The sequence below is a fragment of the Nerophis ophidion genome, linkage group LG16, assembly GCF_033978795.1.
Source record: "Nerophis ophidion isolate RoL-2023_Sa linkage group LG16, RoL_Noph_v1.0, whole genome shotgun sequence".
Classification (NCBI taxonomy): domain Eukaryota; kingdom Metazoa; phylum Chordata; class Actinopteri; order Syngnathiformes; family Syngnathidae; genus Nerophis; species Nerophis ophidion.
In genome coordinates, this window is record NC_084626.1 from 25626956 (window position 1) to 25653029 (window position 26074).

The 26074-nt window shown below is 42.8% G+C and overlaps 1 protein-coding gene across 1 annotated transcript in view; it reads right to left on the reverse strand.

Moving 5' to 3' along the window:
• Positions 1 to 185: 185 nt before the first annotated feature.
• Positions 186 to 26074, reverse strand: part of gxylt2 (glucoside xylosyltransferase 2) — a 49264-nt gene continuing 23375 nt past the window's right edge. The window contains exons 2-7 of the mRNA XM_061875661.1: positions 20737 to 20935; positions 16130 to 16261; positions 9549 to 9800; positions 9170 to 9293; positions 6657 to 6829; positions 186 to 1191 (exon numbers count right to left, since the gene is read on the reverse strand). Of these exons, the coding sequence (XP_061731645.1) occupies positions 1015 to 1191; positions 6657 to 6829; positions 9170 to 9293; positions 9549 to 9800; positions 16130 to 16261; positions 20737 to 20935 (1057 nt within the window). The 3' untranslated portion in view covers positions 186 to 1014. The remainder of the gene's footprint in view (positions 1192 to 6656; positions 6830 to 9169; positions 9294 to 9548; positions 9801 to 16129; positions 16262 to 20736; positions 20936 to 26074) is intronic.

Genomic DNA, 26074 nt, shown 5'->3' on the forward strand with positions numbered 1-26074 from the left:
TTAATAACAAATTTTACCAGTTCGAACATAAAGTATATCGTCCATTCAATTGAATATAGGTTGAAAAGTATCTATTTACCATTTACACAACGTGCCAACTTCACTGGTTTCGGGTTTTGTAAGTAAAATACTATTTGTACTGCTTTTGTACTGATTTGTATCCTCCATAAATCATACAAATGTGGCTCATTCAATTGCATTGTTTTATTCAGACACGCATTTTGACTGCAACCATTGTCAGTTTCCAGTTAAAGTTTTTGAACATAGTGTACAGACCACCTTCACAAGACGTATGCATGTCCTTTAAACTTACACATAAAAGACACGAGAATGCAAACCTTCAAAAGCAAATGTTTGAAGAGTTCCACCCATCCCTCCATTTTCTACCATGTCCCTTTTGGGATGGCGGGGGGTGCAAGAGCCTTTCACAGCTGCATTCAGACGGAAGGCGGGCTACACCCTGGACAAGTCGCCACCTCATCTCAGGGCCAACGCAGATCGACACGACAACATTCACACTCACATTCGCACACTAGGGACAATTTAGTGTTCGTTATCCTGAAATAGTAAACAATATTTACGTGGCGCATCGTCGACGTTTGCACTTTTGCTTTGGTGTGCTGTAATGTGGACATAATGTCTCTCCAAAGTGCATTTTGTAACATAAAAAAAATCTTGCTTCTGCTTTGTACTGTACTCTATACCGTAAGCCAGCAACATCCCAGCTAACCACAGGCTTCGAATTTCAAGTTGCCATTCACATTATGCTCATTGGTTCACTATATTGCAGTAAAAGCCTCCCAAGGTCCAAACCTCACATTTTTGAGTGTGCGGTTTAGCTCTCTGATGGCGAAAAAAAGTGATTATGATCCAAGAACGAGAGAAAAATAAAAATACCGTTCATAATGCAATAATACCGAAAAAGGCCGTTGTTTTCAAATAGCTGACATGAGACAGAGTCCTCGGCACAGTGGTCCTTGGTCACAATAAGCAGGAAGTCCAATGCTGCAACAGTCAGTTGTGCGGCCTCATATGTCGGACCACGCTCTCCTCAAACACCTTCTTCATAGTTTTTTCTATCTGCTTCAAGAAAACTTGGGGAATCCGACCACACAGGGTGTTGACTGTGCCCAAGAAGTTGGTCTGCATGGGATAGAACAGCGACTGGAACATGTTGTCCTCAAAAGGGAACTGGAGCAGTAACAAAAAACATGAGGTAAGATTTTGTTTCACTTTTCATTGTCAACTGTTACCAACATTCCCCGACCAAAAATAGGATTGTCCACTGTAGAAAATAGAGGCAAGATTTTGAACACAAACAAATTACCATATTTTTCGAACTATAAGGCGTACTTAAAATCCTTTCATTTTCTCAAAACTTGACAGTGCGTCTAATGTACGGAATAATTTTGGTTGTGCTAACCGACCTCAAAGCTGTTTTTTTGGTACATGATGAAATTATAAGTGTGACCAGTAGATGGCGGCCCCACATAAGACATACATGTCGACTGCAATATGACTCAAGTAAACAACACCAAAATTGTATACCGTATTTCATTGAATTGCCGCCGGGGCGTTTATTAGTTTAAAACGTCTTCTCACTCCGGCGCTTACCAAAGGCAAGCATGCGCTTATAAATTTGAGTGTGATGTAAGGATACCATCATGAAAAGCACATTTAATAAAAAAAAACGTTATTATGGTCTTACCTTTACTTATAAATGAAGTCCATGCGCAGCTCCTGATCAAAAGCGTCGATAACTTGTTTATAAAAGTCTTCCTTATGTTTCTTCAGTTTTAAAAGTCTCTCTGTCTTCGATTGAAGGTCCAGTTTAGAAAACTGTTTTAGTTTAGATATGTAATCCTCCATGTTAAAAGTGCAAGCGAGAATAAAAAATAAACGATCGCTGCTCACTCTTGCTGCTTGTTGTCACTTCTTCTACAGCCGAGTAGTCGCAAGAAGGATTACTAGCGGCCTCTACCACCAGGAGGCGGGAGTCATTTAATGACTCATATTTGACACACGCAGCTACGGTATATTAATAAAACATAGCTGCTCACTGTTCTTTTTAGCATATTCAATAGTTTGAACCTTAAATCCTACTGAATAACTCTTAATCTTCTTCCCTTTATGCGATTTCAAATGATTGAAATCAGCCTCCTCCATTTTGAAAATGACGACAGGTGAAGTGTCACTCGTGACGTGACGAGTTTGACTCGGCGGAAATTTTAGGCATATGCTAATTATTTTGCGAAACGAGTTTGACCCGGCGGAAATTCTAGACATACGCTAATAAAAATAATATTTTGCAAAACGAGTTTGATCCGGCGTTAATCCTGAGCCGGCGGTAATGCTAAGCATGCGCTAATTATTTTGCGAAACAAGTTTGACCCGGCAGTAATTCTAGGCAGGCACGTACTATATACCCGGCGGCAATTCAAGGAAATACGGTATGTTCCATTGAAAATATAGAACATTACACACGGCGCTCAAAAATCTATCAAAATGTTTTAGTACGACTTTGGTAAGCTATAAAGCCCGCACCACTTGATGGATTGTTGGCGTATTAAACATACAAGTATTATTATGGTGTGTGTATATAAGGTAAGACATATTTTGTTTCGCAATATTGTACAAAAGCAACTTTTCTTACCTTCTGGTACCTGCTGATCTGTGTTTGGGATCTGCATAAGTCCTGAAAATGTGGCTTTGTAGTCCGTGTCAACACCGTGGTCTATATGCTTCTATTTCTCTATCTTCTTGTTGTGGGACATTCATCCTCCGCTAATATAAAGAAGTGTAAAGTTCTTACTTATATCTGTCAGTAAACACGCCATGAAAGCGCTAAAACATACCGGTGTAGCAAGTTTACATTATTCACTCAAGGAACTTTAGTTATTAGAGAGTTTCGGTCTAACGGTTTTTCACGGGACACATTTCCGGCGATGTTGTTGCACTAGTGAGTCACGGACGAGGAGATGCTGCACTGTTATTGATTCAAGTAAAGTCTGAATGTCATTAAAACAGTTAGCTCCATCTTTTGATACTTATTCAACTCCTGTCCTTGCACGCTACACCGCTACAACAAAGATGATGGAGAAAAGACGCTGCCGAAGGTGAGCCACTTAAATAAGACCACCCACAAAACGCCGCATTCTGAAGTGACTGTCAGAAAGCGGCTTGAAGATGATCTGTAAAACATAATCTATGCAAGATTTACATTTAGAAAAAATAAATAATAATATGACCCCTTTAATGCGCCCTATAATCTAGTGCGCCTTTTGTATGAAAATAGACCTGAATAGAATATACGGTAACACCACAACCAAAAAATGTTAACACAAATTCCATCTGCATGTGGGGTTGTGTAATTACCCTAATCGTGTGCTCACCAGACTTTTAAGTGTCTTATCTCAGTGGAGCAGAGAAAAGCAGCCTCTATAAATGCATCCTAAACTTAAGAACCGCCACTGATCTCATGTGAGTGGATAAAAAATATATTACAGTGTGTATATATTTAGTAGCTCGGACCAAAGGAACTTCATTACCTGCCAGGGCGGCATAGCTCGGTTGGTAGAGTGGCCGTGCCAGCAACTTGAGGGTTGCAGGTTCGATTCCCGCTCCTGCCATCCTAGTCACTGCCGTTGTGTCCTTGGGCAAGACACTTTACCCACCTGCTCCCAGTGCCACCCACACTGGTTTAAATGCAATTTAGATATTGGGTTTCACTATGTAAAGCGCTTTGAGTCACTAGAGAAAAGCGCTATATAAATATAATTCACTTCACTACCTCATTTTGTTTCACATGCATGCATTAAATAAACGTGTTTTTTATATCCTCCTGAGAAGAGGCGTCCTATGAAGGAGACTTTTGTTGTTGTTGTTTTTTTTATCAGAGTTTAAAATTTTGGAACAAAAAAGATCTTTTGTGAAAAACCCAAACGTTCACCGCAGAGAATGCACGCTCTCGGGAGGATATAGGAAAGGTTAGAGCTGACTTTATTCATCCCACAATGGGGAAATTGTGTGGTTGCAGATTTTAAAAAATCCAGGCAAAACAGATGAAAACAAGAGGGGAAACATTAAAGAACACAAAGGCGAATATATAAAAAAACAACAGATCTGCTGCAATTAGCCGCCAAATGTACATACATTAACACGCGTTGTAATGAACATGAGTAACAAAGGTTGGCGTGTACTCAAAAGTGTGCAAAGCTGATCCACTAAGGTCATGCACAGAGGACTTTGTCTCCAAGATGAGCAAAAAAGAGAGCGCGATCCATTTAGCATGTCTGTTTTCACGATCCTGCAGAATGTACGCTAATCATTAGAACGCCCACAATACCGTCAGGAGGACATGCACATATCATCATTCAGTACTCGCAATGTGAATTATCAAGACTGATAGTATTCTGCGTCTTCTGCACATTACGGTAGATATCGACCAATTTATCAGTGGCGATATTTGGTATTTTGACATACCTATTTGACAAGGGATAATCAGTATCGGTATATGCCCTGAAAAAAACACATTGGTCAATCTCGACTCTGAATTTAGCATGTCTGGAATGTGCTGCTGAACCAAGAGCTACAGAAAAACATTTAATAGAGAAAATCACTATCGCTAGACCAAAAAGTAATCTGAATATGAAATGGTAGTTTCCGATGTTCAGCACTTGACAGGTTGAATTGAGCTATTCTGTATGTCCCATCTAGTTGTGGTGATGACGAACTAGAACTACAAACCCCGTTTCCATATGAGTTGGGAAATTGTGTTAGATATAAATATAAACGGAATACAATGATTTGAAAATCATTTTCAACCCATATTAAGTTGAAAGCACTACAAAGACAAGATATTTGATGTTCAAACTCATAAACTTTATTTTTTTTTGCAAATAATTAACTTAAAGTTTCATGGCTGCATCATGTGCCAAAGTAGTTGGGAAAGGGCATGTTCACCACTCTGTTACACAACCTTTTCTTTTAACTACACTCAATAAACGTTTGGGAACTGAGGAAACTAATTGTTGAAGCTTTGAAAGTGGAATTCTTTCCCATTCTTGTTTTATGTACAGCTTCAGTCGTTCAACAGTCCGGGGTCTCCGCTGTCGTATTTTACGCTTCATAATGCGCCACACATTTTTGATGGGAGACAGGTCTGGACTGCAGGCGGTACAAAAAAGTACCCCCACTCTTTTACTACGAAGCCACGCTGTTGTAACACGTGGCTTGGCATTGTCTTGCTGAAATAAGCAGGGGCGTCCATGGTAACGTTGCTTGGATGACAACATATGTTGCTCCAAAACCTGTATGTACCTTACAGATTTAATGGTGCCTTCACAGATGTGTAAGTTACCCATGCCTTGGGCACTAATACACCCCCATACCATCACAGATGCTGGCTTTTGAACTTTGCGCCTATAACAATCCGGATGGTTATTTTCCTCTTTGTTCCGGAGGACACCACGTCCTCTGTTTCCAAATATAATTTGAAATGTGGACTCGTCAGACCACAGAACACCTTTCCACTTTGCATCAGTCCATCTTAGGTGAGCTCGGGCCCAGCCAAGCCGGTGGCGTTTCAGGGTGTTGTTGATGAATGGGTTTGGCTTTGCATAGTAGAGTTTTAACTTGCACTGACAGATGTAGCGACCAACTGTAGTTACTGAGAGGGGTTTTATGAAGTGTTCCTGAGCCCATGTGGTGATATCCTTTACACACTGATGTGGGATTTTGACGCCGTACCGCCTGAGGGATCAAAGGTCCGTAATATCATTGCTTACGTGCAGTGATTTCTCCAGATTCCCTGAACCTTTTTATCATTTTACGGACCGAAGATGGTAAAATCCCTAAATTTCTTGCAATAGCTCGTTGAGAAATGTTGTTCTAAAACTGTTCGACAATTTGCTTACAAAGTGGTGACCCTCACCCCATCCTTGTTTGTGAATTACTTAGCATTTCATGGGAGCTGCTTTTATACCCAATCATGGCACCCACCTGTTCCCAATTAGCCTGCACACCTGTGGGATGTTCCATATAAGTGTTTGATGAGCATTCCTCAACTTTATCAGTATTTATTGCCACCTTTCCCAACTTCCTTGTCACGTGTTGCTGGCATCAAATTCTAAAATTAATGATTATTTGCAAAAAATATATATATTTATCAGTTTGAACATCAAATATGTTGTCTTTGTAGCATATTCAACTGAATATGGGTTGAAATTGATTTGCTAATCATTGTATTCTGTTTATATTTACATCTAACACAATTTCCCAACTCATATGGAAACGGGGTTTGTACAACAACTTGTTCATTACACACGGTTTATTAAACTTCACTGGAGTGAGATTAGCACAAAGCACACAACTAGGCCACACAAATAACTACAGTACAGTTGTGAAGTGAAGTGAAGTGAATGATATTTATATAGCGCTTTTCTCTAGTGACTCAAAGCGCTTTACATAGTGAAGCCCGATATCTAAGTTACATTTAAACCAGTGTGGGTGGCACTGGGAGCAGGTGGGTAAAGTGTCTTGCCCAAGGACACAATGGCAGTGACTAGGATGGCGGAAGCGGGAAGTTCTGACAAAGCAACTTAACGACGTTAAACTCATTTTCAACCATATGAAGGAGCATCGTCCAGAATACTCACGTCACGTATTGCATCATAAACCACTTTGAAGGCCGGCTGCTTGTCATCATGATACACTCCACGGTTGCCATGGAGGATGGAGACCCCTTCCTCCTCGGCTCCTTTACAGTTACTCCCATACATACAGTGATCAGGCCTGTAGTTCCACTGGCAAGGAAAGATGTGTAGACACTCTGGAAAAAAACAAAAACACAGTCTTATACTAATATACTATTCAGTAAACCCTTGTTTATCACTGTAATTTGGTTTTGGCCTCAGAATGGTAAATACTAATAAATATTATTCATACATTTAATGTTTTCCTAGCCAGTCATAAAAAACTGTTGAGGACCTTCAAAATAAAGTTATTAACATTATGAGAGCCCTCAACCCACAAAGTCACCTTTACAATTTTTTAATGGAATATAGTAATTCGGGCTGTGAATCTTTGGGTGTCCCACGATTCGATTCAATATCAATTCTTGGGGTCGCAATTCGATTATAAATCAATTTTTTTCGATTCAACGCGATTCTCGATTCAAAAACGATATTTTTCCGATTTAGAAGGATTCTGTAGTCATTCAATACATAGGATTTCAGCAGGATCTACCCCAGTCTGCTGACATGCTAGCAGAGTAGTAGATTTGAAAAAATAAGCTTTTATAATTGTAAAGGACAATGTTTTATCAACTGATTGCAATAATGTACATTTGTTTTAACTATAAAACGAACCAAAAATATGACTCATTTCATCTTTGTGAAAATATTGGACACAGTGTGTTGTCAAACTTATGAGATGCCATGCAAGTGTAAGCCACTGTGACACTATTGTTCTGTTTTTTAATAATTATAAATGTCTAATGATAATGTCAATGAGGGATTTTCAATCACTGCTATGCTGAAATTATAACTAATATTGATACTGTTGTTGATAATATTCATTTTTGTTACACTACTTTTGGTTTGTTCTGTGTCGTGTTTGTGTCTCCTCTCAATTTCTCTGTTTATTGCAGTTCTGAGTGTTGCTGGGTCAGGTTTGGTTTTGAAATTGGATTGCATTGTTATGGTATTGCTGTGTATTGTTTTGTTGGATTGATAAAAACAAAGTTTTTTTATCATCGACATATTACACTCCAATATATTAAATGTGAAAGTTGTCTCTGTAAATGCATTGTCTGTGAGTACTAATTCTTAAAGGGGAACATTATCACCAGACCTATGTAAGCGTCAATATATACCTTGATGGTGCAGAAAAAGGACCATCTATTTTTTTAACCGATTTCCGAACTCTAAATGGGTGAATTTTGGCGAATTAAACGCCTTTCTGTTTATCCGGCTGGAGGCGATGACGTCAGGATGTGACGTCGCCGAGGTAACACACCCGCCATTTTCATTTTCAACACATTACAAACACCAGGTCTCAGCTGTTATTTTCCGTTTTTTTGACTATTTTTTGGAACCTTGGAGACATCATGCCTCGTCGGTGTGTTGTCGGAGGGTGTAACAACACTAACAGGGAGGGATTCAAGTTGCACCACTGGCCCGAAGATCCCAAAGTGTCTGCTGCCAGACCCCCATTGAATGTGCCAGAGTGTCTCCACATTTTACCGGCGATGACAGACATGGCACAGAGATGTATGGATAACCTGCAGATGCATTTGCAACGATAGTCAACGAAATCACAAAGGTGAGTTTTGTTGATGTTGACTGCCAGCTAATCGATGCTAACATGCTACGCTAATCGATGCTAACATGCTATTTACCGGCGGTGCTAAAGCAGACATGGCACAGAGATGTATGGATAACCTGTAGATGCATTTGCAACGATAGTCAACAAAATCACAAAGGTGAGTTTTGTTGATGTTGACTGCCAGCTAATCGATGCTAACATGCTATGCTAATCGATGCTAACATGCTATTTACCGGCGGTGCTAAAGCAGACATGGCACAGAGATGTATGGATAACCTGCAGATGCATTTGCAACTATATTACGTTTCCTTCCACCCACATTTAATGCGAAAAAAACACCAATCGACGCATCACAAGATGCGAAAGTCCTGATCGTTTGGTCCGCACATTTTACCGGCGATGCTAACGCAGCTATTCGGCCATGCTATGGCTATGAATAGCGTCAATAGCTATTCGCTCAATAGCTTCAGTTTCTTCTTCAATATTTTCATACTCCAACCATCTGTTTCAATACATGCGTAATCTGTTGAATCGCTTAAGTCGCTGAAATCCGAGTTTGAATCCGAGCTAATGTCGCTATATCTTGCTGTGGTATTCCCATTGTTTGTTTACATTGGCAGCACTGTGTGACGTCACAGGGAAATGGTCAGTGTCTTCGCAGAGAGCCGAAAATAAGGCACTTTAAAGCTTTATTTAGGGATATTCCGAGACCGGTAAAATTTTGAAAAAAACTTCAAAAAATACAACAAGCCACTGGGAACTGATTTTTATTGTTTTTAACCCTTTTGAAATTGTGATAATGTTCCCCTTTAAGAACACAGTTATATTATGTTTCTGAGCCTACCTGGGTTATAGTGGAATATAATGTTGAGGAGGTCCTGATCTCCCCATGTGATGTGGTTCTTGTACTTCTGATACAGTGGGTGTATGAGGTCCGCCCAGGACAGACCGCCGGCAATCAGGCTGTTCTGAAACATCAACAGCATTCACTCGCGCACCGCTTAGAGAGCGGCTTTTTAGCAAAAACAAATCAAAGGCTGGATACATTTGCATTCCGGCTGCAAATTGGAGAGTGGCTAAAAAGAGTTCTGAGGGAAGAGGCGTGTGATGCTTGCATGGTAATCAATCACAAAGCTTCAATCAGACCCACTCATCCCGCTCTCAAACAACCACTTGAGCTCGGAATGCAAAAGCTAAAGCACAGTGTTTTTTTTTTATCTAACCTTGAACAATGTGCTGCGGATCCTTGTCAGATTCATCAGCATGACGCCAGAGTTGACCCCGGACACCCCGTAGAAAGGATGGCGTGCAAAGCGGCTGTACCAGCCAATCTTAGGGACCTCGTGCTCCGGAGCCATCGCGGCGAGTTGGGTGCTGTTGAAGGACTTGAACAGACTCCAGATATCATCCATAGGTCGGAGGAACAGCATGTCAGTGTCCACGTACAGAAGTGAGTCTACGTCCTTCAGGATGACCTGCGGCATATTTACAGTCAGTAAACATTTATTCATTTTATATACCTTATTTGGGTCAGGGGTGAGCTGGAGCCTATCACAGCTGACTTGCAGGGTTATCAGTCAATCAAATACCAAAATGTCCAAAGTTTGTTGTAAGTTTCATCCTTAGGAGTAAAAATGTACAAAACCTAAAACCAGTGAAGTTAGCACGTTGTACTTCGTAAAAGGGACGGCGTGGCGCAGTGGGAGAGTGGCCGTGCGCAACCCGAGAGTCCCTGGTTCAAATCCCACCTAGTACCAACGTCGTCACGTCCGTTGTGTCCTGAGCAAGACACTTCACCCTTGCTCCTGATGGGTGCTGGTTAGCGCCTTGCATGGCAGCTCCCTCCATCAGTGTGTGAATGTGTGTGTGAATGTGGAAGTAGTGTCAAAGCGCTTTGAGTACCTTGAAGGTAGAAAAGCGCTATACAAGTACAACCCATTTATCATTTAAATAAAAACAGAATACAATTATTTGCAAATCCTTTTCAATTTATATTCAATTGAATAGACTGCAAAGACAAGATATTTAATGTTCGAACTGAGAAACTTAATAGTTTTTTTCCAAATAATCACAAACTTGGAACTTAATGTCAGCAACACAATGCAAAAATTTTTGCACAGGGGCATTTTTACCACTGTTTTACATGGCCTTTCCTTTTAACAACATTCAGTAAATGTTTGGGAACTGAAGAGACCAATTTTTGAAGCTTTTCAGGTGGAATTCTTTCCCATTCTTGCTTGATGTACAGCTTAAGTTGTTCACCAGTCCGGGGTCTCCATTGTGGTATTTTAGACTTCATATTGCGCCACACATTTTCAATGGGAGACAGGTCTGGACTACAGGCGGGCCAGTCTAGTACCCGCACTCTTTTACTATGAAGCAACGCTGTTGTAACACGTGGCTTGGCATTGTCTTGCTGAAATAAGCAGGGGCGTCCATGATAATGTTGCTTGGATGGCAACATATGACGGGCGTGACGGTGAGGTCCCGGCCCTATAGGCTGCCCGAACACAAACGCAAAATAGTTCGGGAAGAATTAAAAGCCATGTTGGAATTGGGAGTGATAGAAGAGTCCCACAGTGCATGGTGTAGCCCCATAGTTCTGGTAGGGAAGAAAGATGGGTCTGTACGGTTCTGTGTAGACTACCGCAAGGTGAATGATGTGTCACGTTTTGACGCCTATCCAATGCCCCGGGTCGACGAGCTCCTGGACCGGTTTTTTTACACTCGTTTTTTTACACTCGTTTTTTTACGACACTGGATTTGACTAAAGGCTACTGGCAGATTCCCTTGTCTCCAGAGTCCAAGGAAAAAACGGCATTCTCCATTCTGGAAGGGTTATACCAATTCGTGACCCTTCCGTTCGGCTTGTTCGGTGCGCCCGCCACATTTCAGAGACTCATGGACCGGGGCCCGGCCCAAGTCTGGCGGTAGAGGTATGTGGAGGGAGGTTGTGATTAGCATACTGCAGGTAGAAAGATCAGCGACCTCGTCTGGGTGGCTGGAGACAGCGCACCCTCAGACGGGGGCGTGGCATGGGCAGGACGGCGAGACGCAGCTGGCAGTTGATTAGATGTCGCAGGTGGTACGCGCTGATCTAATCAACTGTTGTCTTTAACATTAAACGGCCAGCGGAGGAGAAGGCGGCTGCTGTTAGTGAGACTGAAAAAGTCAAGCAGAAAAGCGTGATCCTGAGCAAAATTAAAACTACTGTCAAACCCGAACCACTGGCGTCCAGCGTGCATCTGTGGGAACTGTGAGTAAGAAGCTTACAGATGCATTCACAGATGTGTAAGTTACCAATGCCTTGGGCACTAATACACCCCCATACCATGCTGGCTTTTGAACTTTGCGCCTAGAACAATCGTCTTTGGTCCGGAGGACACGACGCCCACAATTTCCTAAAACAATTTGAAATGTGGACCCTTACACAGACACATAATCCCACATGTAGGTTGGTGACTGTAAGTAAGACCGCAAAATAACACACTAGGGTGCCTAAGATAAAAACTAATTTAATGAATAAATAAGTCTTGAAATAATTTCTCAAATGTGTCATTAATCGATTATAATTGGAATTATATGCATTAATGTGTCCTTAATATATTTCATTTAAAAGTACATTTAATCAATTATTGATTTATTTAATGTCCGTCCGTCCGTCATCTTCCGCTTATCCGAGGTCGGGTCGCGGGGGCAACAGCCTAAGCAGGGAAACCCAGACTTCCCTATCTCCAGCCACTTCGTCTAGCTCTTCCCGGGGGATCCCGAGGCGTTCCCAGGCCAGCCGGGAGACATAGTCTTTCCAACGTGTCCTGGGTCTTCTCCGTGGCCTCCTACCAGCTGGACGTGCCCTAAACACATCCCTAGGGAGGCGTTCGGGTGTCATCCTGACCAGATGCCCGAACCACCTCATCTGGCTCCTCTCGATGTGGAGGAGCAGCGGCTTTACGTTGAGCTCCTCCCGGATGGCAGAGCTTCTCACCCTATCTCTACGGGAGAGACCCAAACTCATTTCGGCCGCTTGTACCCGTGATCTTATCCTTTCGGTCATGACCCAAAGCTCATGACCATAGGTGAGGATGGGAACGTAGATCGACCGGTAAATTGAGAGCTTTGCCTTCCGGCTCAGCTCCTTCTTCACCACAACGGATCGGTACAACGTCCGCATTACTGAAGACGCCGCACCATTTATTTAATGGTTTTATTAATTATTTATTCAAATTATTTATTCAAATAGTCAATGAGCCTGTGTGTCAGCGATTCACGAATGTCTAAGTCTGTCAAACTCACCCATCAGAGTCACTGGGCGGGGCTAACACAAAATCTCATCTAATGATTGACTTAATCCATGGGTGTCAAACTCTGGCCCGTGGGCCAAATTTGGCCCGCCATGTAATTTAATTTGGCCCTTCAGGCAATATCAAATTAACATTAGAGCTGGCCCGCCGGTATTATACAGCGTCGGTGCCGCTTAACACCGCATTCACCGCTAATATTCATACTTGCCAACCCTCCGGATTTTCCCGGGAGACTTCCGAAGTTCAGTGCCCCTCCCGAAAATCTCCCTTGGGCAACCATTCTCCCGAATATCTCCGGATATTCACCCGGACAACAACCTTGGGGGCCGTGCCTTAAAGGCACTGCCTTTAACGTCCTCTAAAACCTGTCGTCACGTCCGCTTATCCTCCATACAAACAGCTTCATACTGTAAGCGGCTTATACATACTCATAAGTGAATGCAACGCATACTTGGTCAACAGCCATACAGGTGACACTTGAGGGTGGCCATATAAACAACTTTAACACTGTTACAAATATGTGCCACACTGTGAACCCACACCAAACAAGAATGACAAACACATTTCGGGAGAACATCCGTACCGTAACACAACAGAACAAATACCCAGAACCCCTTTGCAGCACTAACTCTTCCGGGACACTACAATACACGCTACCACCTAAAAGGTTAATTTGTTCAACCTTGGCCCGCGGTTTTGTTCAGTGTTAAATTTTGGCCCACTCTGTATTTGAGTTTGACACCCCTGCCTTAATCCAAAGCTCGGCACTCTGGAAAAGTTTCAAAACATGGAGGCGAAGGAGGACATACCCATACTTTTTCCGAGGCTGGCAGTAAATACTTTGGACCTTACGGAGTATGTGAAAGTAAGACCTACTGACCCAGAGCATGTGGCCGTCAAAGTGGAGGAATTTATTGAAGTTGTCAAAGTTATTTCCGCACTTTCGGAGCCACATATCGACCAGTAATTCCCTTACGACACTGGTGAAAGTTTCACAAATGCCCAATTCATTTTGAATGGGGGAAAAATGTCCCGGAAAACCTGGAATTCTGTGAAATCTGGGATTTTTTGGAATTTGTCAAGGGAAAAGCCCGCGATTCCCGGGTAGGCTGAACAGTTTCAATCAATCAATCAATGTTTATTTATATAGCCCTAAATCACAAATGTCTCAAAGGACTGTAGAAACCATTACGACTACAACATCCTCGGAAGAACCCACAAAAGGGCAAGGAAAACTCACACCCAGTGGGCAGGGAGAATTCACATCCAGTGGGACGCCAGTGACAATGCTGACTATGAGAAACCTTGGAGAGGACCTCAGATGTGGGCAACCCCCCCCTCTAGGGGACCGAAAGCAATGGATGTCGAGCGGGTCTAACATGATACTGTGAAAGTTCAATCCATAGTGGCTCCGACACAGCCGCGAGAGTTCAGTTCAAAGCGGATCCAAGACAGCAGCGAGAGTCCCGTCCACAGGAAACCATCTCAAGCGGAGGCGGATCAGCAGCGTAGAGATGTCCCCAACCGATACAGGCAAGCGGTCCATCCTGGGTCTCGACTCTGGACAGCCAGTACTTCATCCATGGTCATCGGACCGGACCCCCTCCACAAGGGAGGGGGGGACATAGGAAAAAAAAAACACCTCCACAAGGGAGGGGGGGACATAGGAGAAAAAGAAAAGAAGCGGCAGATCAACTGGTCTAGAAAGGAGGTCTATTTAAAGGCTAGAGTATACAGATGAGTTTTAAGGTGAGACTTAAATGCTTCTACTGAGGTTTGAAGTGGGAACGGTTTGAATTGGGTAAAAAAACGTGGAGGGGAGAGTGTGCCAAAATCTGGAGAAGAAGAAGATTAATAAATAGATGAATTTTAGTGGAGAAAACCATATGTGTGAATGCTTTGGAGCGTTCACACAATTATTAATAAAATCCAGAGGCAAATTCATACATTATTCACTGTTACAAACAGCCCTCTGATGCCAGCCTGATATCGCTGTGATGTGGCCCTCAATGAAAACAAGTTTGACATCCCTGACTTATAGTCTTGTTTATACAAAATGAATTTAAAAGCTCAGTATGATCACACACCCCGCATCATGTCATTCCCACTTTAGTCGAGAGTTCATCCTGTCCTATGCTATTGATCAATATTCAGTGTAAATGGAGCTGCATTTGTATTTCATTTAAATACAGCGAAGCCTCAACACGAACTCCAAAGTGAACTGAACACAATATAATTGACACGGAAGAATAAATTCACATAATTTTTAAACAGACCATAACGATGGGTTATGCGAATGAACTTACTGACTCGCAGCAAGAAAAACACTTACGGGTTTGTCTGTCCTGCAATATATTTGTTATTACAGGGTGTTGACATTTCATTAAACAGCGGCTGACAGACAAAATCAATACCCAGCACAGCTTGGCACTTGATTAAATGACTGGATTTAGTGGTGTGAGAATGCCGCGGACACAGTGTGAAATCATCATCAATCAATCAATCAATCAATGTTTATTTATATAGCCCCAAATCACAAATGTCTCAAAGGACTGCACAAATCATTACGACTACAACATCCTCGGAAGAACCCACAAAAGGGCAAGGAAAACTCACACCCAGTGGGCAGGGAGAATTCACATTCAGTGGGACGCCAGTGACAATGCTGACTATGAGAAACCTTGGAGAGGACCTCAGATGTGGGCAACCCCCCCCCTCTAGGGGACCGAAAGCAATGGATGTCGAGCGGGTCTAACATGATACTGTGAAAGTTCAATCCATAGTGGCTCCAACACAGCAGTGAGAGTCCCGTCCACAGGAAACCATCTCAAGCGGATCAGCAGCGTAGAGATGTCCCCAACCGATACAGGCGAGCGGTCCATCCTGGGTCCCGACGAGCGGTCCATCCTGGGTCTCGACTCTGGACAGTCAGTACTTCATCCATGGTCATCGGACCGGACCCCCTCCACAAGGGAGGGGGGGACATAGGAGAAAGAAAAGAAGCGGCAGATCAACTGGTCTAAAAAGGAGGTCTATTTAAAGGCTAGAGTATACAGATGAGTTTTAAGATGAGACTTAAATGCTTCTACTGAGGTAGCATCTCGAACTGTTACCGGGAGGGCATTCCAGAGTACTGGAGCCCGAACGGAAAACGCTATATAGCCCGCAGACTTTTTTTGAGCTCTAGGAATCACTAATAAGCCGGAGTCTTTTGAACGCAGATTTCTTGCCGGGACATATGGTACAATACAATCGGCAAGATAGGATGGAGCTAGACCGTGTAGTATTTTATACGTAAGTAGTAAAACCTTAAAGTCACATCTTAAGTGCACAGGAAGCCAGTGCAGGTGAGCCAGTACAGGCGTAATATGATCAAACTTTCATCGATAAACATACGGAGCTAGGGATAAACCATAAGGCAGGAGGAAGTGGTGTTTTTGTATTGTAGTTTTTATCATTTAAATCACACTGTGCAAATGAAATAAGAAGTTCTGCAGCCTTACAGGGAGGAAAAGTCTCTGAGCGGCACAAGGCTTGAAGAGCTTCTTCCATTCGTCAGGGTTCCCGACGGAGAAGGTGATGGGGTAGAGGTTGTACTGGAACTTGGATGTGACAAAGCGAGGCCACTGGCTCAGCTGGAAAAGAAGAACTTTGTTTAAACTATACATTTAATATTCATATTTGAGTACCATTTTTTTCTCATTTATCTCCATCCATCCATCCATTTTCTGCCGCTTATTTCCGTTCGGGGTCGCGGGGGGCGCTGGCGCCTAACTCAGCTACAATCGGGCGGAAGGCGGGGTACACCCTGGACAAGTCGCCACCTCATCGCAGGGCCAACACAGATAGACAGACAACATTCACACACTAGGGCCAATTTTAGTGTTGCCAATCAACCTATCCCCAGGTGCATGTCTTTGGAAGTGGGAGGAAGCCGGAGTACCCGGAGGGAACCCACGCATTCACGGGGAGAACATGCAAACTCCACACAGAAAGATCCCCAGCCTGGATTTGAACCCAGGACTGCAGGACCTTCGTATTGTGAGGCAGACGCACTAACCCCTCTGCCACCGTGAAGCCCCTCATTTATCTCACAATTAATTAATCCACCATTAATTCGAATTCATGCCCCCAAATATTTTCAAACAAGATCCCTACAAGCAAGGTTGGATGAGTGTTGTGTGGAAGAGCCCTGACCTCAATCCCGTCAAATAGTTTTGGGATGAAGAACAATTTAGATTCTAAAGTCCAACCATAGTGAAAACGGTCAGTAAAACATAATCAATGCAAAATTTTGACCAAGGAACAGCTATTGCATGTTATGTAGGCCACGAGGACATGTTTTAAATGCAGATAATTATCATTATACGACCCTTTTTAAGATACTTTATTTACCTTTATTTTCTCAGTATCAGCCAGAGGGGATCCATCCGCATTTAAAAGCATTAATCAGCTATGGCGATCACGTAATGTTTCATTAAAATCGTATAAGACTGATCATTGGCCGATATTTCTATTTAACACAAATTGTGTGCTGTCATTTCGAAGCTCACAAAAACAAAACTCACTTGCCTAAACATGAAGATGATTTCGACTCATTTTACCACACTAGCAATATTCGATATATTGTAAAGTGGTAACCCGGTTTTTGTTAATAATTTGTTCTAAAAAAAATCAAATGAAAACCAAATCGTACGAAAACAAAAGTTTCAATAAGAAATGATGTAGCTCCAACAATCAGACACCCGAAATTATTAGCATAAAATACATTTATTAGAGAATGATTTTGGTTTTGCATGCAGAAAACAAGAAAAGATAATGAATGAACATACACACTGAACAAAATTATAACTGCACCACTTAAGATTTTGCTCACATTTTTCACGAGTTGAACTCAAAGTTTTAAAACTTTTACTATATACAAAAAATATCTATTCCTCTCAAATATTGTTCTAAATCTGTGTTAGTGAGCATTTCTTCTTTGCCAAGATAATTCATCCCACCTCTAAAAAGTGGCATATCAAGATGCTGATTAAACTGCATGATTATTGCACAGACGTGCATTAGGCTGCCCATGATAAAATGCCACTCTGAAATGTGCAGTTTTATCACACAGCAAGATGTCACAGATATCACAAGTTTTGAGGGAGCGTGCAGTTGGCATGCTGACTGCAGGAATGTCCACCGGAGCTGTTGCCTATGAATTGAATGTTAATTTCTCTACCATAAGCCATCTCCTAAGGTGTTTTCTGAGAATTTGGCAGTAAATCCAACCGGCCTCACAACCACAGAACACGTGTAATCACACTAGCAGGACCTCCACATCCAGCAGGTTCACCTTCATGATTGTCTGAGACCAGCCACCCAGACAGCTGCTGCAACAAATGGTTTGCATAACCAAATAATTTCTGCACAAACTGTCAGAAACAGTCTCAGGGAAGCTCATCTGCATGCTGGTTGTCCTCATCGGGGTTTTGACCTATGTTGGAGCGGTCTTCTCTTCACGGTTTTCACTGTTCAGGGCAGATGGCAGTTTGTGGCGTCGTGTGGGAGAGCAGTTAGCTGACGTCAACATTGTGAATCGCGTGGCCCATGGTGGGGGCGGGGTTACGGTATGGGCAGGCGTTATGTTATGGAAACCGAACAGAAGTGCATTTTATTGACGGCATTTTGAATGCATAGAGATACCGGGACGAGATCCTAAGGCCACTTGGACCGTTCAACCAAGACCATCCCCTCATGTTGCAGAATGACAATGCACGGCCCCATGTTACTAGGATCTGTACACAATTCCTGGAAGCTGAAATCCCAGTTCTTGCATGGCCAGCAAACTCACCGGACGTGTCACCCATTGAGCACGTTTGGGACGCTGTGGATCGGCACCTGTGCAATAATCATGCTGTTTAATCAGCATCTTGATATTTTCTTGGCAAAGAAGAAATGCTTACTAACACAGATTTGTCAACAATATTTGAGAGGAATAGGTATTTTTTGTACAAAGCAAAGGCTTGAGATATCAGAGTTCAACTCATAATAACTAACATTTATTAAAGATTCATGATTACTGTTTTTATTAAAATACTCTTGCAACTTTATTTTGCAGTGATACTCAATTGAAAAAGCAGGTCAGAGGTCACTAATGTTGGACCTCACAAAGAGCCTCCCGGCTTCCAACCATCGTCTGTTTTTATTTAGTCTCCAAAGTGTTTGATTTTCTTCGCGAGGATTATAAGTCATTCTTTTAAATATGAATATATGAACATCCTAGCAGCCGGCATCCTAATGACAACAGACATTGTACAGTATGTGATGTTTTATTATGTTTGTTGGCATCTTATGAAGTCTGCAGTGAGTAGTAATCAGTGATGATGTTGAAAAACAAGTGAACATCATGTTTTTCAAATGAATGCACGGCTGTATGCTTAAAATCACCAAAATAAGGAAGTGTCACGGATGCAACGGATTCTGGGTATTTGTCGTGTTGCGTTTATGTTGTGTTACTGTGAGGAGGTCCTCCCGAAATGTGTTTGTCATTCTTGTTTGGTGTGGCTTCACAGCGTGGCACATATTAGTAAGAGTGTTAAAATTGTTTATATCACAACCATCAGTGTCACCCAGTATGCCTTTCAATCTTGTACGTGTGATTGTGGAAGCTGCATTCAACATGTTGCTGGACTAACAATCGGTTCGTACATGTTGTTGATGGTGTCAAAGGCAATGGCTTCACAGTACGCCCTTATTGTTGTCATCAGGATGAACACCATTGAATATTCGCGAGAACGTTAGCGGCTCCCATTGTCTTCTTTACTCTGAAACGGGTTTAAATAGCTCTTTGAGTGGTAAAGGTGGCCGACCTCTGATGTATTTCAACGGGCGGGTGGCGGGCGGTTGCGGTTTTGATAAAATGTTGGTCCGGGTGGACGGCGGGTGGATGACGACTTTGGTGATGCGGTTGCGGATGATATAATTGCCTATCCATCCATCTATCCATCCATCTTCTTCCGCTTATCCGAGGTAAAGTCGCGGGGGCAACAGCCTAAGCAGGGAAACCCAGACTTCCCTTTCCCTAGCCACTTCGTCTAGCTCTTCCCGGGGGATCCGAGGCGTTCCCAGGCCAGCCGGGAGACATAGTCTTCCCAACGTGTCCTGGGTCTTCCCCGTGGCCTCCTACCAGCTGGACGTGCCCTAAACACCTCCCTAGGGAGGCGTTCGGGTGGCATCCGGACCAGATGCCCGAACCACCTCATCTGGCTCCTCTTGATGTGGAGGAGCAGCGGCTTTACTTTGAGGTCCCCCCGGATGGCAGAGCTTCTCACCCTATCTCTAAGGGAGAGACCCAAACTCATTTGGGCCGCTTGTACCCGTGATCTTATCCTTTCGGTCATGACCCAAAGCTCATGACCATAGGTGAGGATGGGAACGTAGATCGACCGGTAAATTGAGAGCTTTGCCTTCCGGCTCAGCTCCTTCTTCACCACAACGGATCGGTACAACGTCCGCATTACTGAAGACGCCGCACCGATCCGCCTGTCGATCTCACGATCCGCTCTTCCCTCACTCGTGAACAAGACTCCTAGGTACTTGAACTCCTCCACTTGGGGCAGGGTCTCCTCCCCAATTGCAGGCAGGGTCTCCTCCCTAATTGCCTATCCGCGGATCTCTAATATATACTTACAGTGTGGATATACAGTCTTAATGGATACAGCGGCTCCATCGTAAGTGGACTTTTGATCGCATTTATTTACTATTTAGAATGCATAGAAAAATAAAAACGTGTTCTTGTCTTACATAAGGACTGTGAATGATAGACACAATAAAAAATAAAAACGCAGTTCCCCTTAAAGGGATATTGCATGCAGGTTATGCTTTCTAATTTGTTTTTATACACGCTTTTATGAATGGGACCTCAGCTCTTGATCTTGTGTTTTACAGCGTGGTTGTAATGGTACAAAATGTGCAAAAATGGAGTAAAAGTATAATAAATGTCTTTTTTTTCCCCCAAAGCCATTTGCTCAGCCACATCTGAACCATAAGGGAAATCATTCAATGGTGGACTGTGGATACATATGTCAAGTATCCACTGCCCGGGGGGGTGGGAGGGGGATCCTACCTTTTCCTTGAACTGCGGGGTCAAGAGGTCGTCAGCAAAAATGTGAAACTTGATCTTTTTGAGGCTAAACAGGACAGCCGATTTGACGAGCGTTAAAGTCTCCTCCAGACGATTTCCACATGCCACCACCGCCAAGTGCATTACTTCCTCTGCCCGGTTGCGCTTGGACACAGCTCGTCCTGGATGACCCGGCAATTTACTAAAGTACAGAGGAGGGAGAAAAAGACTGGAATATAACATACATAAAGAAGGGTTGGGTGATACAGACCAGTGTTTTTCAACCTTTTAGGCACATTTTGTCATTGAACAAGTCCTGAGGCACACCACCAGCAGAAAATGTTCAAAAATAAAAACTCAGTAGCCAAAAGTACCATATTTTCCAGGCCATAGGGCACACAGGGTTTTGAGGCGCACTGCCGATGAGCGAGTCGAGTCAGGTCTATTTTCATACAAAAGGCGCACCGGTGCATTAAAGGGGTCATTATATTAAAAAACATTTCTAAATGGAAAACACTTGTGGTCTACTTAACATGTTTCTTAGTCAAAATGTTGCATAGATTACGTTTTACAGATCATCATCATGTCACTTCAGGATGTGGCATTTTGTGGGCGGTCTTATTTACGTGGCTCACCTTCGACAGCGTATTCTCCCCGTCATCTTTGTCGTAGTGGTGTAGTGAGCAAGGCCGGGAGTGGAAGAAATGTCGAAAGATGTAGCTAACTGTTTTAATGAAATTCAGACTTTACTTAAATCAATAAAGGAGCAGCATCTCTAATCCGTGGCTCACTAGTGCAATAACAACGCCGGAAATGTGTCCAATGAAAACCCGTCCGACCGGAACTCTCTAATAACTAAAGTTCCTTGGGTGAATAATTCAATCTTACTACACCGGTATGTTTTAGACCAGGGGTCGGGAACCTTTTTGGCTGACGGAGCCATGAAAGCCATCCATCCATCCATCCATTTTCTACCGCTTATTCCCTTTCGGGGTCGCGGGGGGCGCTGGCGCCTATCTCAGCTACAATCGGGCGGAAGGCAGGGTACACCCTGGACAAGTCGCCACCTCATCGCAGGGCCAACACAGATAGACAGACAACATTCACACACTAGGGCCAATTTAGTGTTGCCAATCAACCTATCCCCAGGTGCATGTCTTTGGAAGTGGGAGGAAGCCGGAGTACCCGGAGGGAACCCACGCATTCACGGGGAGAACATGCAAACTCCACACAGAAAGATCCCGAGCCTGGATTTGAACCCAGGACTGCAGGACCTTCGTATTGTGAGGCAGACGCACTAACCCCTCTGCCACCGTGAAGCCTCCATGAAAGCCAAATATTTTTAAAATGTATTTGTGTGAGAGCCATATAATGTTTTTTTAACACTGAATACAACTAAATGCGTGTTTTTTTAAGTAAGACCAACATTTTTACAGTATAATGAGTCTATTATTATTTTTAATAACATTGTTATTCCAAAATTACCCAATAATAAATATAGTACTGTACTTCTTACCATTAATGCGACATCTTGAACAGGTGCGGTAGAAAACGGATGGTTGGATTAAAATGCATGAGAATGTTTTTTAATTTGAACGTTATTTTTAACAGTGTGATTACCAGCGGAATTATTAATTACTTATCGTGTTAAGCAATGTCAGCTAAGATTTATCCAAGAGCCAGATGCAGTCATCAAAAGAGCCTCATCTGGCTCTAGAGCCATAGGTTCCCTACCCCTGTTTTAGACCTTTCATGGTAAGTCTACTGACAGATGTAAGTAAGAACTTTACACTACCTTATATTAAAAATGGCAACAGCGAAGGATGAATGTCCCATAGCAAGAAGATAGAGAAAAGGAAGAAGCGTATTGACTTAACACGGACTACAAAGGCGAACGCGCGCAAATTTTCAGGACTTTTGCAGATCCCAAATACAGATCAGCAGGTACCAGACGGTAAAAAAAAAAGTTGCTTTTGCATAATATTGCGAAACAAAATGCCAGATAATTTTTTACCTTATCTTACCTTATCATTTATTTGTCAATTGACAAGTGATTTAAATTGGAAAACCCTGTCACATTATTTAATGCATCCAATGGGGCATCACAACAAAATTAGGTATAATAATGTGTTAATTCCATAACTGTATATGTCCGTATCGGTAATTAAGAGTTGGACAATATCTGATATCGGCAAAAAACCCATTATCGGACATCTCTAATCGATACCTAAATCATAGTGTCGCCCAAAACAAATTTTATAGGCAACAAAACCACACAACTAGGGGTGTAACGGTACACAAAAATTTCGGTTCGGTACGTACCTCGGTTCAGAGGTCACGGTTCGGTTCATTTTCGGTACAGTAAGAAAACAACAAAATATCATTTTTATTATTATTTATTGAACAAATTTGCTAAATCTTCCACCAAAAATATTTTTCTTAGTGGAATATTTGATGTGAAGTAATTGGAAACTTGGATGGGTCAATAATTCATAATACCATTGATTTTGATTCAATATTATGTTTTGAGCAGTGACAGTTTGAAAGAAAAAAAACCAGCTTTGTTATATTAGTCAACGTTGCAACTTTTTCTAAATTACATTTAGCCTTTAAGCTTTTTCATTTCACTTTTGTTTATGTTTTTGTTTATTTCAATAGTATTTTTAGAATGTGCCGTGGGCCTTTAAAACATTAGCTGTGGGCCGCAAATGGCCTCCGGGGCGCACTTTTGACACCCCTGCTATAAATAATAAAAAATTAAATCTGATAAATCTATGGGTAAAAAGCAGAGCCTGGGGACGCATGCGCATTTATCATAACTCTCTCGCTATCTCTGTATCTGCCCCTCCCTCACGAATGTTGCTTTTTTTTTGTTTTTATCCCCTTCTTAACCCTGAACGTACATTGAAAATACACGCAACTCTAACTTAAAATGCCAGACGTTCGAGGCATTTAAGTAACTCCACCTGGACAGCTCCGCAAAGAGGACATCCATCCATCCATTCATTTCCTACCGCTTATTCCCTCTGGGGTCGCTGGTGCCTATCTTAGCTACAACCGGGCGGAAGGCGGTGTACACCCTGGACAAGTTGCCACCTCATCACAGGGAGCAAAGAGGACATATCCCGTGAAAAGAGGAGGTGTGGTCAGTCTATCATAGCCCAGTCGTAGCTAGCATGCCGTGTGTTGTCGTTTTTTTTGATTGATTGAAACTTTTATTAGTAGATTGCAGAGTACAGTACATATTCCGTACAATTGACCACTAAATGGTAACACCCCAATAAGTTTTTCAACTTGTTTAAGTCGGGGTCCACGTAAATCAATTCATGGTGCCTCGGTGTGCATTGTTTACAAAACGTGCGGTGCGCTACTTCATATTCCCGTGTCGTTCGGTACACCTCCGAACCGAACCGGAACACCCGTACCGAAAACGGTTCAATACAAATACACGTACCGTTACACCCCTACACACATCATTTTATAGAACCAAGTCATAACAGAAATACATTAACAATTAAAGTTACTGACAGTAAATTAATAATAATTTTGATGAAACAACCGGAAATGAAGCAATATATTACAGCAAACATCAGTAGCCGAATTAGAAGCGTTTGAAGCCTATCTTACATACCAAATAATATATCGTTATTGCAAGAAGAGGCCGTGAATTGATTAACGTGGACGCCGACTTAAACAAGTCGAAAAACTTCTTAGGGTGTTACCATTTAGTGATCAATTGTACGAAATATGTACTGTACTGTGCAATCTACTAATACGTTTCAATCAATCAGGCAAGATATCGTGATCACTACTAAACGAAAAAGTTAGGTTTGTGAGGACTCTTCTTCGGCATGGTAATGCCGGTGTTGTTTTCCCGTGGATGCGTCGAAGCAGAACACGGCATAGGTAAGATAAAAGGTATTTATTTAATAACAAAAGGCTAGGAACAAAAACACTGGTGTAAAGGGAAAAGGCAAACAAAAGACGCTAGCGTGAAAGCTAGGATAAACACAAGAAAAACTAAAACTTGGCACGAGGACACAAAAGAGTAAACAAAACCATTCAGCATGAAAGCTGGACTATAAAGTGGCTTAGCCTAAGAGCTAGCGAGAAAATACATACGAAGGATGAGAGTCGTCACTGTTGCGCGTGGGCAAATTAGGATCCGAGAAAGACTGAACAGAAAAGGCTGGCTTATAAAGGAGGGTGATTATTAGTAGCAGGTGTGCGGGGCGAGACTAGCAGGTGGACTGATGAGTGAACCATAGTGATGGACAAAACAGGAAATAAACGGGTCAGACTGAGAATGATGTAACACAAATGCAGAATAAATAATCCATCCATCCATTTTCTACCGCTTATTCTCTTTAGGGTCGCGGGGGGGCGCTGGTGCCTATCTCAGCCACAACCGGGCGGAAGGCGGGGTACACCCTGGACATGTCGCCACCTCATCGCAGGGCCAACACAGATAGACAGACAACATTCAATCAATCAATCAATGTTTACTTATATAGCCCTAAATCACTAGTGTCTCAAAGGGCTGCACAAACCACCACGACATCCTCGGTAGGCCCACATAAGGGCAAGGAAAACTCACACCCAGTGGGACGCCAGTGACAATGATGACTATGAGAACCTTGGAGAGGAGGAAAGCAATGGATGTCGAGCGGGTCTAACATGATACTGTGAAAGTTCAATCCACAATGGATCCAACACAGTCGCGAGAGTCCAGTCCAAAGCGGATCCAACACAGCAGCGAGAGTCCCGTTCACAGCGGAGCCAGCAGGAAACCATCCCAAGCGGAGGCGGATCAGCAGCGCAGAGATGTCCCCAGCCGATACACAGGCAAGCAGTACATGGCCACCGGATCGGACCGGACCCCCTCCACAGGGGAGAGTGGGACATAGAAGAAAAAGAAAAGAAACAGCAGATCAACTGGTCTAAAAAGGGAGTCTATTTAAAGGCTAGAGTATACAAATGAGTTTTAAGGTGAGACTTAAATGCTTCTACTGAGGTGGCATCTCGAACTGTTACCGGGAGGGCATTTCAGAGTACTGGAGCCCGAACGGAAAACGCTCTATAGCCCGCAGACTTTTTTTGGGCTTTGGGAATCACTAACAAGCCGGAGTCCTTTGAACGCAGATTTCTTGCCGGGACATATGGTACAATACAATCGGCAAGATAGGATGGAGCTAGACCGTGTAGTATTTTATACGTAAGTAGTAAAACCTTAAAGTCACATCTTAAGTGCACAGGAAGCCAGTGCAGGTGAGCCAGGACAGGTGTAATGTGATCAAACTTTCTTGTTCTTGTCAAAAGTCTAGCAGCCGCATTTTGTACC